The sequence below is a fragment of the Episyrphus balteatus genome, chromosome 1 (assembly GCF_945859705.1).
Source record: "Episyrphus balteatus chromosome 1, idEpiBalt1.1, whole genome shotgun sequence".
Lineage (NCBI taxonomy): Eukaryota > Metazoa > Arthropoda > Insecta > Diptera > Syrphidae > Episyrphus > Episyrphus balteatus.
Window position 1 is genome coordinate 22455639 of NC_079134.1, and position 17471 is coordinate 22473109.

At 32.4% G+C, this 17471-nt stretch overlaps 2 protein-coding genes across 15 annotated transcripts in view; one reads left to right on the plus strand and one right to left on the minus strand.

Annotated features, from left to right (window-relative positions):
- Positions 1-4989, plus strand: part of LOC129914343 (chromodomain-helicase-DNA-binding protein 7) — a 65881-nt gene extending 60892 nt beyond the window's left edge. For all 14 annotated transcript variants that reach the window (XM_055993545.1, XM_055993586.1, XM_055993568.1 and 11 more), the window contains 2 exons: positions 171-470; positions 532-4989. In XM_055993545.1, coding sequence (XP_055849520.1) covers positions 171-470; positions 532-2917 — 2686 coding nt within the window. In that variant the 3' untranslated portion in view covers positions 2918-4989. The remainder of the gene's footprint in view (positions 1-170; positions 471-531) is intronic.
- Positions 4990-9122: 4133 nt separating this feature from the next.
- LOC129914461 (TBC1 domain family member 17) lies at positions 9123-16404 on the minus strand. The gene is made up of 3 exons (XM_055993734.1): positions 16121-16404; positions 15258-16053; positions 9123-10629 (listed from the first exon to the last, which is right to left on the minus strand). The coding sequence occupies exons 1-3, from the start codon at positions 16235-16237 to the stop codon at positions 9524-9526; spliced, it is 2019 nt and encodes a 672-aa protein (XP_055849709.1). The 5' UTR covers positions 16238-16404; the 3' UTR covers positions 9123-9523.
- Positions 16405-17471: the final 1067 nt, after the last annotated feature.

A 17471-nucleotide genomic window follows, 5' to 3' on the forward strand; every position in this document is an offset into this window, starting at 1 on the left:
ATGAGCACGGGAAAATCTTGATATAAAAATCGAATGTAACCTCAAATTTAAAATCTTATATAACCTCAAATTTAAAATCTTATATAACCTCAAATTTAAAATCTAATATAACCTCAAATTTTAAATCTTATCTAACTTCATATTTGTATTTGTTTGTATCAACTTTTCAGTTCCAAATACAACTCCCATGACGTTAAGGTGAACAAATGGTTGGCTGAACAAAATGCTGCCCTCAATGAACAGCTCAACATGGACTATCGTCGATCAAACCGTAGTTCATCGGGACAAGCATCAATGCCTAAAGCTTCTCCCCAACAACCACCTCCTCAACCACCACCACAACAACAACAACCCCAACTCACAGGACCCCAAAGTCTTACGGGTGATGAACCAGTTGTGGTGATTAACAAACAAACAGGCAAACGTCTTACAGGAAACAAAGCGCCACAGCTTAAGAGACTCATGCAATGGTAAGTCTCCTCACAGGGACTCCTAATAGAATTTTTATTAAAAATCCCATTTCTTTTTCAGGCTAACGGATAATCCAGCTTATGAAGTCGATCCAAAATGGTTGGAACACATGCAAAATCCAATGTCAGCACCATCACCAAAATCAAGTCAAATGGACACAAGCGGTTTCAGTGGAAGTTCAAGTAAGAATCACGGTGGTGGTCGTCCATCTTCGACATCGAGCAATGCATCGACAAGTAGTCATTCACAGCAACAGCAATCGCAACAACCACAACAATCGCAGTCGAAGAAATCTAGTCGACAGAGTGCCATTGATCAAGCGAATGCAATGCAATTTGGAGGATTGGCTGGTCTCAATCCCAACTTGTTGTCTGGCCTACCCGGATTGGGTGCTTTCGATCCAAAGAATCCTCTGCTAATGCCATTTGCTGGAATGCCCGGTTTGGGTGGCATGGGTGTTTTAGGTAATCTTGGCAATATGAGTAATATGAATTTGTGTAACAATCTTGCCGCATTGAGTGGTTTGGGTAATTTGCCTGGAATGGATGCACAAAGTTTAGCTGCATTATTAACTGCAGCTGGTACAGCTGGATTAGGAGGAATGGGTGGTACTTCTTCATCACAAGGTGGTGGCGGAGGCAAAACAAGTGGATCTCAATCGAGCAAGAAGAGCAAAAACCAAGACAACTCGCAACAGAGTAGTAGCTCATCACAGGGTGGAAGTGGTGGTGGCGGAGGACAAGGATCGGGTGGCAGTAGTGGTGGAAGTAAGAATATTCCAACATCAAGTGCATCATCTGCCGCAGGGAATAGTGCATTCCCATTTTTGTTCCCCAATCCAGGTTTGTTGTATCCTCCATTGGGATTGGGTGGTTTGAATCCATATTCTCTGGGTTCTGGTATGTCTGCATATGATCAATTAGCACAACAATATAACTTGCTGAATGGAGCAAACAATCCACCGACTTCATCATCGTCTACATCGAAGAGTTCACATCAATCGCAAGGAAAATCAAGTAATTCACGTTCGAATGCTATGAGCACAGCTAATATGGGTGGTGCCTCGACTTCAACATCGAGTAGTGGACGTGGTCGTAGTTCGGCTTCAAGTCGTGCTGCTGCCAATGAAATGGCTCAATTGTCCAGTCTGTTGATGGGTAATGCCGATCCACATCTATTGGAATCACTTAGCCGAATGGCTGGAATGGATTTGGGACAAGCTTCACGTTTGATGAGTAGTTTGGGAGCACAACCTAATCCACCATCAGAAAAACGTTCATCGGCGTCCTCGTCGATGTCGTCGAAAGAGGCTCATGAAAAACAAGCAGCCAAAGAACAACAAAAGTGGATGGAGAGTTTGGCCCGTGGTGCACTGCCACCTGACCTAGCAACATTGCAAGCTTTCACTCAAGGTAAACTTCCATCTGGATCACAGTCATCTTCGTCCAGTAAGAGTGGCTCGAAGGGATCGTCTTCGCAATTACCACAAATGTCAATGGCAGGAGATCTTAGCCAGGCGTTCCTTGCCGAAATGGCTGCCCAAGCAATGGCTGCAGCTGCCGGAAGTGGTCCACTCTCCATGGGTGGTGGTGGCCTCGGCGGAGGTGGTGGTAGCATGGGTGGTGGCGGTGGAGGAAGTAGCAAACGAAGCCGTGATCAAGAAATGAAGGATGCCTTTGAGCAGTTTAGCAAACAACAAATGGACATTTACACGCGCACATTAGGTCTCGGCTCGGGTATATCTTTGATACCAACATCATCGGCTTCGTCGTCTGGCCTCAATGACGATCACAAGCCCAAACGTTCTCGTTCAGATAGTCACACATCGAGTAGCTCCAAAGATGACCTTTGTCTTCCCCTGAATCTAGGCTCGATGAGCAACATTGAAAAGAGTCTTCGCGGTATGACTGGAGGTGGCGTCGGAGGTGGTGGTGGAGGCAGAGGAGATGGAAGTGGCATGGGTGGAGGACATTCTGGTTGTGATTCCATTGACAAAGTTACCCTTACACCACTTAGTTCGGCTGGCATTGCAGCAAATCTACCCTCACAAACGACTATAACCATTGCCCCACCGATAAGCTCTGGCGCTAGCACTAGCAGTGATCGTAGTGAACGAAGTGAAAGTCGCATTAGTCTAACGATAACAAATGCAGCTGATGCTGCTAAACTACCACCGCCATATGAAGAAGCTGACGAATTGATTATTCAACCAATATTAAAGAAGGTACAACCTTCTGGTGGTGGTGATGATGGTGATGGCTATGAAGAACGTCGATCATCAAGTAGATTGAAAAGACCACGATCAAGTGGTGAACATTCATTAGATAGCCCAGCTGAAAAGAGAAGGGAATTACGTTCTACAAGACAAACACGTCAAAGTGGTAATTCAGAAACATTAAATCTATCAACGAATAATGAGAATGACACTGATAAGGGAGATCAGTAGGGAATAAAGAATGTCCGAAGAAGTACGAGACTAAAATCAACATCTACAACATCAACAAATACAAATTTGACGAAAAACAAAACAAATGTTAAGAAAACTAAAATTATAGAAACAAATACTAAAATTAAAAAAACAAAAAAATAGATGAGAATTCTCTCTCTCTGCAAAAAAAAAAATTAAAATACAAAAACAGAACAACAACAAAAAAACACAAACATACATACATAAAATATTTAGTTCTGACTGTATTGTATGTCTTTGGGTCAATTTTGTGTTGTTTCTTTTGTTTTTTTCCAAGAAGAGAACTCCAAACTATACCCCTCTAATTCAAACGCTTAAATATTTTCTAACTTATTTTTTAAAATGTTTTGTGTAATGATTTTAAGTTTTATATTATAACGTACATATATGTATTTGTTTATTATTATTATTTTTTAATTATTATTTTATTAAATTTCCTCCTGTGTCTGTAAATAAAAAAAATATATATATATTTAATTTGTAAGTAACCACCAAACGTCACATCCTCCCTCTATAATTTTTTTTTGTCCACAATACATGTACTTTATATAGCAAAACAAATTTCTACAAAAAATAAACAAAAAGTTAAAAAAATATTTATTTATGTTAAGTAAGACTAAAAGTAAATAATTTTTTTTGTTTTTAATTATTATTATTTTTTTTTTTAAATAAATGTCTCTAGACAGACTTAAAAGGTTTTTATTTTAAGTAAATATTATATTATAAACTATTCTAGAATTTTCAATTATTAATTTTTAATTAAAAAAAAATAAAAATTATAGGAACACATTTATTTAGATTTATCCTCTATACAAAACAAGTAAAACAACAAAAAAAAATAAATAAATAATAAAATGTATTTTAGACAAGAAAACGATTTAAAAAAAGTTATAATCTAATAACGAGTCTTTGGGAGTGATTAGTTTAAAAGAAAAAATGGAGTGAAATTAACTTGCTGCTGTGTTAAATCCTCCTCCTGCTCCTCTCCATCTGAATTTTTCATCTCCAAAGAAAATATTAATAAATGTTGTTGATAAAAAAAAGAAGAGAGTAATTTTCTTTTTTTTTTCTTAAATAAAAAAATAAAAAAAAAAACTGACTGACTGCATGCTGCTGTTGAATAAAAATTTAAAAAAAAGAAAAGAAAAATATATAAACCACACACAATTCTTCAAGTGTGAAGTTAGATTTGTTTTATTTTTTTTTTCGTTTGCATGTATTTTGATATTTAAATAAATTATTTTTTTTATTTATAAATATTTTCTTTGAACAAAATTTAAAAAAAAAATAAATAAATAAAAATAAGCATGCACACGAAAGAAAAGAAGAAAAAATATTTATTATTTTTATTTACATTCAATACTTATAATAATAAATAAAAGGGTACGAGATGAGTGAGTAAAAATACAAAAAAAAAATATATAACATACCAACATTACATACTAGAGTTATTATCATAAACAAAACAAACAAAAAAAAATACACACAATTTCCATACAAAAAAAGAAAAAAAGAAATAATATAACAACAACAAATAAAAACATGTTGAGGAAATTCCATCAAATATTGTGATTAAAAATAAAAAAATATTTTGTATAAAAAAATGAATATAAATAAGCGAAAAAAACAAAAAAAAACTATGCTTAAAAATAAAAAAAAACAACACATATAGTTTCCAAACTTAAACAATTTAAATATATATATATTATAAACAAAATATATATATATAAAGATAAAAACAACTTATAATTACAAGAAAATATAAAAAAAAAAAACAAACTGAATAAAAGTAGGTCTCCCGATTTTTTAATTAAATATAAAAAAAAACAACTTTACTCTGTAATTATTCAATTTTAAATAGATATTTTTAATTATTATTTTTATGTAAAATATATGATTTTATTAGAAAAGATACAGCAAATTTAAAACTAAATCCTAGGAACCCAAAATAAGCAAAATATTAAATAAAAACAAAACAAAAAAAAAACACGAATGATGTTTATCAATCGAGACACAAAAAAAATACAAAACCTAAAAAATAAAAACCATCTTCATAATAAAGTTTCAACAAAATAAAAATATTCAATCTAGACTATAAATAAAAACAAAGAGGTAAAATTTTCATAAATTTTTGTTAAGAGAAAATCTTAATTTCCAATTCAACTATTTCTATGTGTATTAAATAAGAGGCTGTGTGTTATAGTTATTTTTTTTTTAAATTTAAAATGCTGCTGTTGACTGATTTCTTAGCACAAAAAGCTGCTTAGAATAAGTTATTATCAAAATTCGTTATTCATACAAAATTTTAAATTTGTAAAAAATATAAACAAATGCTGCTGTTTATTATTATAAATTAATTTTTTGTAGGAACAACGTTTTATTGATTATAACAAATTCTTCTTATATAGAAATAGTTGTTTTGGAGTGTAAGTTTTGTCTTCTCTTTTACAATTTATAATTTCACTTTTGGTTTTTGATTGATATAAAACAAAAAAAAATAATAATAAAAAAAATTCTTTTCGATTATAAAAAAACAACAACAACCAACATTTATTCTTTATTATAATTCATTTTAATTTTAAAACTTTAAGTATAAACAATTTTAAAAAGTAAAACAAAAAAAAAACAACCTAGATATTAGAAAGTTTAAATTAAAGAAATGACTTTAAAATATATATAAATACATCATGATTAAACTACAAAAAGAAACAAAAAAAAAATTATATGGAATGAAAAATAAATTCAAACTTAAACAATAAAAAAAATCATATAAAAAATGTAATTAAATGTGTTTTTTTTTTTATTCGGATTCGTCAATAGATTTGTTGTTGTGATTTGCTTTTCTTTGCGTTTCAGGCAATAAACCGGTTAATTCTGTACAATGCTATTTTGGTGGCACCCTTGTACAGTTCACAGACAACCTGAAACGAACATCTTTTTTGCTATCTTGAAAACCTGCCGTGATGGATTGGAATGAACTTCGGGTTCACTATCAGCAACCCGAAAAACATGTATTTAACATAGTCGCATCCCCAGAACAAACAAATTTTTTTTGCGTGGCTGTGACTTTTTTTTAAGGTTATTTCGTAAAATGGACTTCGAATTCGGTATCAGCGACCCAATAAACATATGTATAAATTACATATTCGCAACTAAAGTTCAGATTTTTTTTTATTTCTGTGTGGCTGTGTAAATCAGCCCTATTGTGAGTTTCACGTGAACAAGATTCCAACCGGAAAAAATAAATTCTACTTTTTCAACAAATTGAGAGTTCCGCGTTTTTCAAGTCCCGAAAACTCCTCGTATTTGAACTTTTTTAAGGTACTATGCGATATAATCAACAGCTCTTTTCTCACTAAAATTTGGGTGAAGAACAAGAAACCAGCTAAGCGAAAAATGCAAATTCCCTTCGGGTGAAACTCGCAATAGCTTTTGAATTCCGGACGAACAGAAATATTTCGGGTGGAAAAATTCATTATAGGACTGATATAATTTATATGAGGATTACAAATTTTTTAGGGTGGTCACTCGTCATATCAATACGTGTGGTCTTAAGCCAGAACTATAATTGACTGAAGCGTCGCACAGTGTGGTAATTCGCCAATCTGACTGGACAAAATAGAAAAAAAAAAGTTTAGCCACAGGATTTTAAATCATGAGTTGAGCTTCTCAATACAATGGGTAACTGTAATTCATGTTTGGTTTTTTGGTTTTCATCTCGGATTAGCGTAAGCTAAGCTTGAAAGTTGGTTCTTGTCAACAGTTGGATGGAGATAATACAAAGTATTCTATTTTTCGCTTGAGTTTGGTTGACGATTAAAAACGCTGTGGTAGTTTTTTTGTTGTAATTGTTTTTTTTAATTGTTAATCTACATTTGGAGGTAAAGTATTATAATTTTTATTTATTAATTACCATTGCAACTATTAAAAAAAAAATTCTGTAAGAAGGCTAGGAAGTGCAAAAAAAAAAATATCTTTGTTTTTCAATTAGAGGTAAAGTTCATTTTTCCGCTTTTTTCCGGTCTGAAATTAATTAATTAATGTATTGTGGAGTGTTGTCATTTAGATTAGCTATTTACATGTCTCGCGTTTTCTCGACCGCCATACAACTTTTTTCACTTTTCAAAATGAAGTCAAGATTTTCAAAAAAAACAAATTTTCGAAAAATGTGTCAAAACTGTCATATAAGATCGAAAAGACAGTTTTTTTGTACTTTTAATGAGCAGGTATCATCTTTGGAACATTTTTGACAATAAATAAAAATTAAAAACATATATAAAAGTTTTGTTCTTCAAGTTAAGCGAAATAAAAAAACAAAAAAGGTGGAAGACACTTTGGACCGCTCTTTAAACTGAATTTCAATTTGCTTGACCAATATTATGTGGTAACTAAATAAACAAAAACAGTAGATAGTGAAACAAAGAAGAAAAGAATTTTTAAAAATTAAAAAAACGGAAAAAATATAACAAACGGAAGGTTAAAAGTGCACCTATCCATTAGAAATAGTTTAAATCAGTAGAATCGCTCTCCGCAAAATTGAAAAAGCATATTCCAATAAAACCGTAAAGGATTTAACGAAATTTTCTTTAAGTGAAGGATCAAAATGTATAAAAGATTAAGTTCTGATCCTCTGGAACCACTAAACCACTGGAATTTTCAACTAATGAGGCATTATCATTGATGAATGATGCTTTTCCGTCGGAACACCTAAAACAAGTTAAATGCAAAAAGCAAGCAAGTTTAAAAGGCCAGAAATAGGGTCACGAAGAAATTTAGAGAATTATTAGCTTGAAAAACATCGAAGGTAATATAAACACAGCTGTTTTTAATAGGCCCTTAAGTTTCAAGTTTGCATCGCACGAAAAGGAGTTACTAGGCGTGTTTTTTTGGCAAAGCTATCCGCAGTAGGATTTTCCAAATATCAACACTGGACAAAAATTTATATGCACGCGCAAAGAGAAAGGGAAACGTAAACTTATAAACTTCTTCAAAATTCTATCCGCAGTTTGGATTAGCTTCTATTCCTATCGGCAGGTGCGTGTTGTTTGTGTAATGCATGAAAATGCCAACTGCGGATACGTATAGCAATGCCAAAAAAACACAGCTACTTTTTTAAATTATCTGCGGATATTTTTAAAGGTGATGCCATTTTTTATGATTGGGAAACATATTTAATTAAAATCATTGCTAAAATTTTAATTTAAAGCATGATATTGAGAAAATAAATCATATACATATGTCACCTGTAAAAACGTGTGTAAAAGTTCTATTTCTTAATAAAAACTAATTATTCTGCCTCTCTTTTTTCGTGAATAGCAATAGAGTTTTTATTTATTGAGATTTTTCAATTGTTTTTTTAAATAATTAAGTATATCCAATCATAGAATATGTTTACGGAAACATAAATTCAAAAATGCATTTTCTTCATCACTATTTTGACCCACTTTTTGCAGAAATTATAGATTTCTTTTTAAAAAATCTTTCTTTTTTATAGAATTTTATCTATTCACATTCATTTGTTTAAAACTGTTTAGAAAAAAAGTCGATTTAACGCGAGTTATTAATTTTGTCCAGCTAGATTCGTGATTGGCCACACTGTGCGTCGGATGAAATTACAAAGAAAACAACAACAATTGACAGTAGCTTCCGACTCCATCCGCCAATTATGGTTCTGGCTTTACTCTTAGGATGTAGCGTAGCGCCTAAAATGAAGATTGGGAAGTAGAAATATTCCAAAACTTTTAAGAAGAAAAATCAAAAGGTGAGCAAAAATGACTGGATTATTTCCTTAAGCTAAATTTTCCACACGTTGGGCGCCATCTGTAAGATATAAGACTCGTTTTTTTTCAACGTAGGTAACTTGTGATTGTAAATGTGTACATCCATATAAATATGATGTATGAAGGTACTAAAGTACAAGCTTAGGATTCCTAAAAGAAATTGATTTAGAGATTAATCAGACGTGACATTACCGGAGTCCGATAAAAGTAGACCCCGACATTCTGGCTGCCTGTGCGTCTGACTATGTTTGTCTGTATGTATGTCTATCTCGGTTTAAATTTATTTTGTAGATAAACTTGTTTCAATGTTGGTGATGCGCTGATCACGAATAGAAACCAAATAACTTACCACACCGATTCCACCTATTAATAATTTTCCAATCTTTAAAAAAAATGCAAACCAATTTTAACTATAAAATTTTCAATTTTTTTTATTATTATTTGCAGCTGTATGCATAATGCAAAAAGTATGTAGTGTGTATAAGATTTTTTTCAATATTATAACCAAAAAAAATACAAAATAAGTCCAATAAAATACAATAAAGTGCAGAGGTTTAGCTGGATTACAATATTTCAGAGACCAAACAGGATCCATCTACTTTTATTTTAAATTTAATAATCGTTTGGTTTTTTTTTACCATCACATTTTCTCGAATTGAAAATTTTAATTTAAACTCTCGACTATCTAATCTAACCTCTGCTATCTACAAAATAATTTTGAAAAAATATAATAAAAGTAAACAACTTTAATAAAACTTTGGCTTATTGGCCTCTACTAAGCCCTAATTTTTTTTCATTTTTCGATTTACAAGAATTGCAAGAACATTGATTGCTCACAGGCCTCTTCCAGCATGGCTTGTTGTTTTTCTTTCTCTTCAGGCGTTAGTTCGCGAACAAGTTCATCAAAGCCGTCTTCAAAGTCGTGAGGCAGTTCTTGACTTCCAAATGGTTCCGTTGGATGTTCTCCAATTATAACTCTGATATCATTCGTGAGCGTCTCTGCATTTTTTATTTGTTTGTAAATCGCCTCGGCAAGTTCGAGTGTAGCTTTCAGATTAATTTCGCCGGATAGTTCGTTAACGTGTTTTAGGATCTCATTGAATTCATATTGATTCCCGATTATGATATCAGTTTGTTGGTCTAGAATTGCAACACTTATCAAGAGTTGATAGTTAGGACATGGCAACCGTGTCCATAGGCACTCCCACAATTTCAAAACATCATCTGTTGAAAACTCGCGCTTAAACCATACCAAAAGCCAACGGAAGCAAAAGTACATATTGTCCGAGTCATGAGTTTTCATATATTGGAACAATGGACGGTTAGCAAACTCTAAGAGTCGCTTCAGTTGATTGAACTGGGTCTTCATGCCAGCTTGGTCTATATCGAAATTATTAAATACCATATCCATAAACCCAACAAAGCACCAAAACGCATCAACTTCGTTCTCTTGAATGGCCAAAATTGGTGCTAATAGATCACTCATTCCTTGTACATAGCCCAGATCAAAGTTGTACATTACATAAGTCATTAGAATACCCTGCAATACCATTAAATTTGGATTATCTTCACCGGCAAAATATTCAAGTGTGCGATCTGTGCGCTTAACGTCTTTTTCTATTTGACACTTTCGGTCACGATAACCGGAAAAATTGTGCTCTTGAATTGGTGTCATTGATAGCCATTGGGCTTTCATGCTGTAATACTCCATGGACTTTTCCTTGCGACGCTTAGAACGTTCGACGTCGGTATCATCCCAGTGATAGTAATTGAGAAGATATTTCCAAACTTCACTGCGGAGTCGATTGTCAACACCGCCGCGAAATATGATCTCTTTTATGCGAGTTGGATCGGAAATACGTCCGTCTGGAGTTTGAAATTCCAACCATTGATTTTCGCTGAGGGGTAAACCTGTGGAAGAATAAACAAAATTTAAGTTTATTAAACAAATGGTAGTAACACAGTAAAAACAACTTTCAGAATTCTATTAAAATCATCAATACCAAATTTGAGAACAAAATTCGTTCACCAGTTTAGGCTGTGGAAATGTGAACAGATTGACTCAGACGTACAGACCGACGAACGGAAAAACCACTTTTTTGGACATCGTTATCTTGGTTTTGATTAAAACCTCAAACTTTTTTTCGACACGAAACAATAATTGCCCTATAGAGCAAGGCAAAAGAAATTTAAAGGCAAGGAAGAAAGTAATCAACTATGATACTATCGAGCTTGGATTTTAAACTGCATTTACTTGTAATTGAATATTGAAGGAACTTTTCCTTTAACAAGTATTTTGTGAACCATAAAAGTGGACTTAAGATAATAAATTTATAAAAATAGGAACTGCTTCCATATATGCAAAAGTAAACAGACCTGAACCTTGTTGAAAATGTTTAGAATGGTTAGTCTGAAAAGATAACATGTGTGTCCGTAAGTTGAAGACAGAAAAATCGTTCTAACCTACCATTTAACAACCTTTGAGTAATTTAGATGGATTCCATAGTGATTACATATTGCAATGTCTGGAGAGTTATTGCTATTTTTATAAAAAGGCCATTATACAATAAAAGAATTTATAAATTCATTCCATGGTTAGTTTTTTAACATTGTTGAAAGTTGAAAGTAAAGAAAACTCTTCCGAAGAAAATCCTTGATTAAAAGATATTCGAGTGTGAGCAAACTGGGCCTAAGTGTGCTGAATTCATAAGTGTTTATAGATTTATGATAACGCGTATAATTTTTGAGCTTTAATCATCACTATTTTTACTATAAAGTCTAACTAATTTTCAATGAAATTCTATTTTTTAAACTAAATTCCTCAGTGATAAGTTGTTTAATTTTAATCAATTTGAAAGTCGTATTTCTTAAAAAAAAAAAAAAACTATTAACTAACCACTAAACCACTAAATTTCTATTTCCAATATCTCTGAGAGAAAAAAAAAAATGTTTGAAAAAATTTGGCGAATCAAAGTTATAGAGCCTTTAATAAGCGATTTAGCATTTTAAAAATGATATTGTCATATCATTTTCATTATTTTGAATGCTTTGCAGGCTGATCGTCGTAGTTTTCTAATCAGAATACTATGATGTGAGTGTTTCCCAAATCGTTCAACTTGAGTGGAACGTTCGACTCACGAGCCATAATAGGGTCCTAATAAATATATCGTCGGTCTCATGAGAAAACCTCGTAACTTTTTTTCAAAAATGACTTTTGAATGCCATTCTTTAGAAAATATGTCAGCGGAGCAACCCAGAAAATTTGGGGTCATTCCAAAAACTCTAAATAGACTAAAATTCAATTTTGCACAGCGCGTTTCTTCCCAACTACTCTGTTGTTTGTTTACTCTTTCGTCTCTCCTGTAAAATTTTGATTTTGGGAGTTACGAGGTTTTCTCATGAGACCGACCGACGATATGTATTTCAGACGATAAAATATGTTTTTTTCAGATTGCATAATTAATGTTGCAAGAAAAAAAAATTAACGGTGATGTAATTGACGTCAAAAGTACCCAACGATACCGTTTTTAACCAGTTAATATTGAAGTATTTCAAAAAACGTGACCTGCGAGTGCAATTTGGACTTTGGATTCGGAATAAGCACACGAAACTTTTAGAAAAGTATCCAACTCGCGCACCCCACAAGTAAAATTGGGTCAATTTACCAAGCAGACAAATTACATTGTTTTCTACTTTTATTTGACTATTATCTGACATACCTACATAAGCCTTTCTTTTCACAACCCATATTTCTGCCTAAAAAAATTTTTTGGACCAAATTTGTCACAGAGGGTAAATTTTTTTCTCACGGTCAATTCATTGACTGCACTGGTTAACAAAATTAAAATTTTTTTTTTTGCCGGAACAAAAATATATTTTTCTAAAGGTTTTCGGTGTGCTGAACTCGAATCCAAAGTCAGAAAAAATTAATCAGCTCCCGTTTTTTAAATAATACCGTTAGAAAATGCTGAGCTTCGGACCTTATTTTTGTATATAAGGAAAATTGTTTGAGCATATTTAGTAACGCTTTCTATAAGAACTAATTTCCATTTCTCAAGATCTGTTTTAATCTTTCCGATATATTGTTTTACAGCTCGAGATATCCTCAGTTGTTTGGCATTTTATATCTACCATAGAAATTTTATAACGCCATTATCTCCTTTATTATATATGAAGACCCACTTACATCATTCACTTCAGATATTGAAAAGATTTAAAAAGGTTTTAGAAACCGTTACTAAATATGTTAAAACAATTTTCCTTATATAAAAGAATAAGGTCCCAAGTCCTCAAAAAAACGTTTTTTTGCATTTTCTAACGCTAATATTAAAAAAAAAACCGGAGCTGATTAGTTTTTTCTGACGTCGGATTCGAGTTCAGCACACCGAAAATCTTCAGAAAAGTATATTTTTGTGTCGGCAACAAAACCCTTGTAAACCAGTGTTATTTATTGAACTGATTTCATTTTGATAGTATTGGTCAGTAAACAAATTAATCAAAGTCAGCTGAAAAGATCAAGTTCGATGCAGAAGATTTTTATTTGCACCATAAAGCTTTCCAATATCAATAACCAAACAATAAATCACAACTACCCAATTTGACGAGTTTATGTACGTTTTGAAAAACTTTAAATGGTTATTTCAGTAGTTTGAAACAAAAATTGTAAAATTTGTTATAATAATAGAGTTTCCGCATACCATCCTGGCTAAAGCCAAGAGTTGGAGTTTTTTAATACAGTTATTTCTATAAAAAAAAAATTGGCAGACGATAGCAATTTCGGTGTATTTGCTTTTTGGTTGAATTATGGGCAACGTTAAATAATATATTAAAATATAAATTAAAACTTGTATTCGATTCCAATTATATTTGAGTTTAATGTTGCATTAACTTGTCGCTTGACTCAACCAAAATACAACCACGGACATTAGCCAACTTGTCTAAAACATTATTTCATAACAAAATAACCCAGTTTATATTTATCATCTTTTAGAACCTTTATTTATTCTTTACCTAAAAGCGCTACAGTCTTTATAATCTGCCTTTCATATCTATTAAATAAAACCTCACCTAGATGCGTGACATGACATAATTACTTCATCACTATAAAAAAAAAAAATCAGCTTGTTTACAAAAGAAAAAGCAAACGCCCTGTTTACAAACAAATCGAAACCGCAGTTTGTTTTAAAGTCACTGGTCACTCAACAAAGTGGATCGCTTCTTATCAATTATTAGCACATAAAAACCGAAGACGAACGCATTATCATGTCTTTGTTAGCATTTCAATTTTTGCATTAAAAATAAAATGCAATCAAAATAAAATATATATCTGGACATTAAACTTCTAATCTAATTCAATCCACATAAATCTAAAAAAAAAAAACTAAAAAAGTGAAGACAAAATATGAAATGACAACAGCTGTCTATTTTTATGTAAAATATAAAAAAATAAATTGCACGACTGGGGTCGCACGTACTTGCTGTTATGCTTAAAGTAACTATAATGTTAAAGCTTTTTATTCAAGAAATTTAAAATTTGATATTTTGAAGAAATTTTATAAGTAGTATAAAAAAATTAAATCTGTTTTTATAATTAATTAAACTCCGTTTTAAATTATCTTAAAACAAAAAACAAATATGCCATTTTATTTCTTGTATAAAAAGGTATTTTTAGAAAAAAATTTTCGAAAATTGTAGGAGCCGTTTTTTAAAAAAATAAGTTTTTATGTATAAAAATTTTTTAACATTTTTCAAAAAAAAAGTTGGTATGCCATTTTGAAGAAATAATTAATTTACACATAAAAACTAAATTTCAAAATTTTTCATTGATCCGTTTTCAAAAAATTGATTTTTCAAAAAAAAATTTTGAAATATTTTTTAAAAATCCAAAAATGCGTTTTTTGAAAATTTTCTAAATTTTTAATATTATCTTTACTTACTTAAAAATTTTCATTTGAATCGGGTTAATATTGTACGAGATATTCAGAAATGAAAAAACCCGTTCTATGACAGGTACCGTTAATAACGGTACAAAAAATATTTTTTTTATTTAAAAAGTTGGCTCTTATGTGTAGTACTACACACACAAATTTTAATCAAAATCGTTAGAGCCGTTTTTGAAAAAAATTAACTTTTCTATTTCCGTTATATGGCAGGTACCGTTAGTTTTGGTCATAAAAAAAATTTCAATTTCCCCTCTAGGGAATCACTAAAAACTGCTAACTACGAAGTTTGAAGAAAATCACTTCACTCGTTTAGGCTGCAGCTCCAGATAGAGACAGACACACAGACACACAGACAGACAGACAGACAGACAGACAGACAGAATTGCCGGACCCACTTTTTTGGCATTCTCCATCATCGTAATGTCATGTAAAATTGTTATCTCGAGTTCGATTTTTTTTACGAATCCTAAACTTGCCCTATAGTACCTACATATATCGCAAGTAAAAAAACAACAACAAAAAACAATAACAACCCAACCTGCTTTCGACCTTTATACGGCCTTGGAGCATGCTACCATTATTGTATACCTGACTCACCTCTTTCAATAATTTCTCTTTTGGGTAATTTATTCTCCACCACAACTTCCTCCTTGCTACTTTCATCATCATCCTTCGGTGTCTCGGTCTCTGGAGTCACTTCATGACTCTGATCTCTACTCAAAACCTGATAATCTTCATTCACCACAGGTCTCGACCTAGGCTGTGGCCTATGAAACGGTGGTGGCACATAATCTGGGAAATTAACCAAGAACCCAACCAATCTATTTGGCAACCAACTTTCCGCTGCCGTCGAACTTGCTTTTATCTCTCCAATGTCCAATTCAGCAAAAGTCTTTTTCAACTTTTGCGTTTCAATGCTGAGGACAACAAATTCATCTCGATTTGTATTGGACACATCCAAAATGTGTAATTGCCTCATCGAACGAACAAACATATCAGCATTTCCATGCTGAAAGAAATATTCACTATGAAGGGCGCCAGAATCTTTTTTGAGTAATCGAATAGTTTGTCCACGATTCTTAACTTCAATTGAACGCAAATCTTCCAAATTACAACGAATACATCGCGACTTGGTCTGGCTATCGGGTTTTGTATTAAAAACACGACATTCTGAAGTCGTTCGAGTTCGACGGGAAATCGTATCGACTAAAGCCCAATCACCTTGATCTTGGGTATCATCGGCAATTAGAATATTCTCATTTGGATGCCATTCGATGTACTTTCGTTTGCTTGGGGAATATTCAACAACACTTAAAGCGCCGCTGGTATTTAGGTCAGCAATATGTTCGGCGCTAGCTTGTTTTAATAAAACACCGTCGTGGGTGCAAAGTATCTACGTAGTTAAGAGTTAAACAGTTAATTAGTAAATCGGTTTATCCCCCCAAATCATCATTTTTTACCTGTACAGTTCCAATTGGTTCATCCATTGGAGTTGGCGACTGTTGTAATTGTTGGCTATCGTTGCTAGTTCGCATTAATTGTTGTTGATTGCATTCGTATCTTATCGATTCTGACATTGTGTGTATTTTTGTATATTCACACAAACTAACTCGGGATGGGAATTTCGTTTAGTAAAATAGAATTTACTATTTTATTTTTGTAATAAATCGCAAATTATAAGCAGCTGACTTCGTATTTTTGTTGTAGAAAAAAATATCGCTTTGTTTTCATTTTTGTGTCAAAAAATTTTTTTTTTATGACGTAGCTTTTTAATGGATAGTGTAGGTAAGGTAGTTTTTTTGTAGATCTGTTTGGTTTAATATTGGGCTTGAAGGATATTCAAAAACAATTCGGTTTTTAGGCCGTGTGCGAATTGCGTTAAAATGTTGGTTAAAATTTGATGTTTGGCTAAATTTTGACACTAGAGAGATGAATAAAAAATTGGTTAAAATTTATCCATCTGCTATAATATCCTGTTTTCACTGCAGCTCACATGAGATAATTTTGCAAATTAGGTCAGTTCAAATTTAAAATTTATTTTTTTTTTCTATACAATTTGGCATTCGAAATGAGATACTTTGCGAAATTAAGTAAAAATACGCTGCTGATGCGAAACGACAAATTTTCTAGTCTCCAGAGTCGACGAAATTTTCTGTTCAAGATTTTGTTAACGAAATTTTGTATGAAAAGTTTCGTTTCGCTTCAGCTGCGTACCAGGCTTAAGGCTGTTCCAGCCAACAACAGCGTTTTTGTACGAAAAAAATATTCGTTGACGAAAATGATCTTAGCAGACGTTCAGGCGAGGAGTTTTTTCATAGAAAAATATGACGCTGTCAACGGAGTTTTTTTTTTTTGTTGTCGTAGTTGGTGTGGGCAGTCTTTGATCAGTGCGCTTAATTGTGACAAATAATATTTTAACATATATGAACCTTGAACCAGCGCTAAAACTCAGCTTTACCACAGATGTCAGAAAAATAATTGTTATTGAACCACGGATTAATTGTTTGTATAACTGGTCCTTAAGGGCTTTCCGCTTTCCAGTCACTCTGCGATAAATAATCACACTGCCAAGAGCGTTTTAATTATGAAAAACGATTTTGCTGTCCCTTGGTACCTTTGGGAGGTGACAAAGAGTACTGCAAGTAGCTTACTAGCGATTTTGAAAAGAACGAATTTTCAACGAAATCAATGCAATTCGTATCTAATCGGGAAAAAAAATCATGAGTAGATCTACAGCCCTATTCTGGCAAACCTCATTGATACCTCACATGTCAAGAACCTCACAAGAACTTCACAATCCAATTTTGTGAG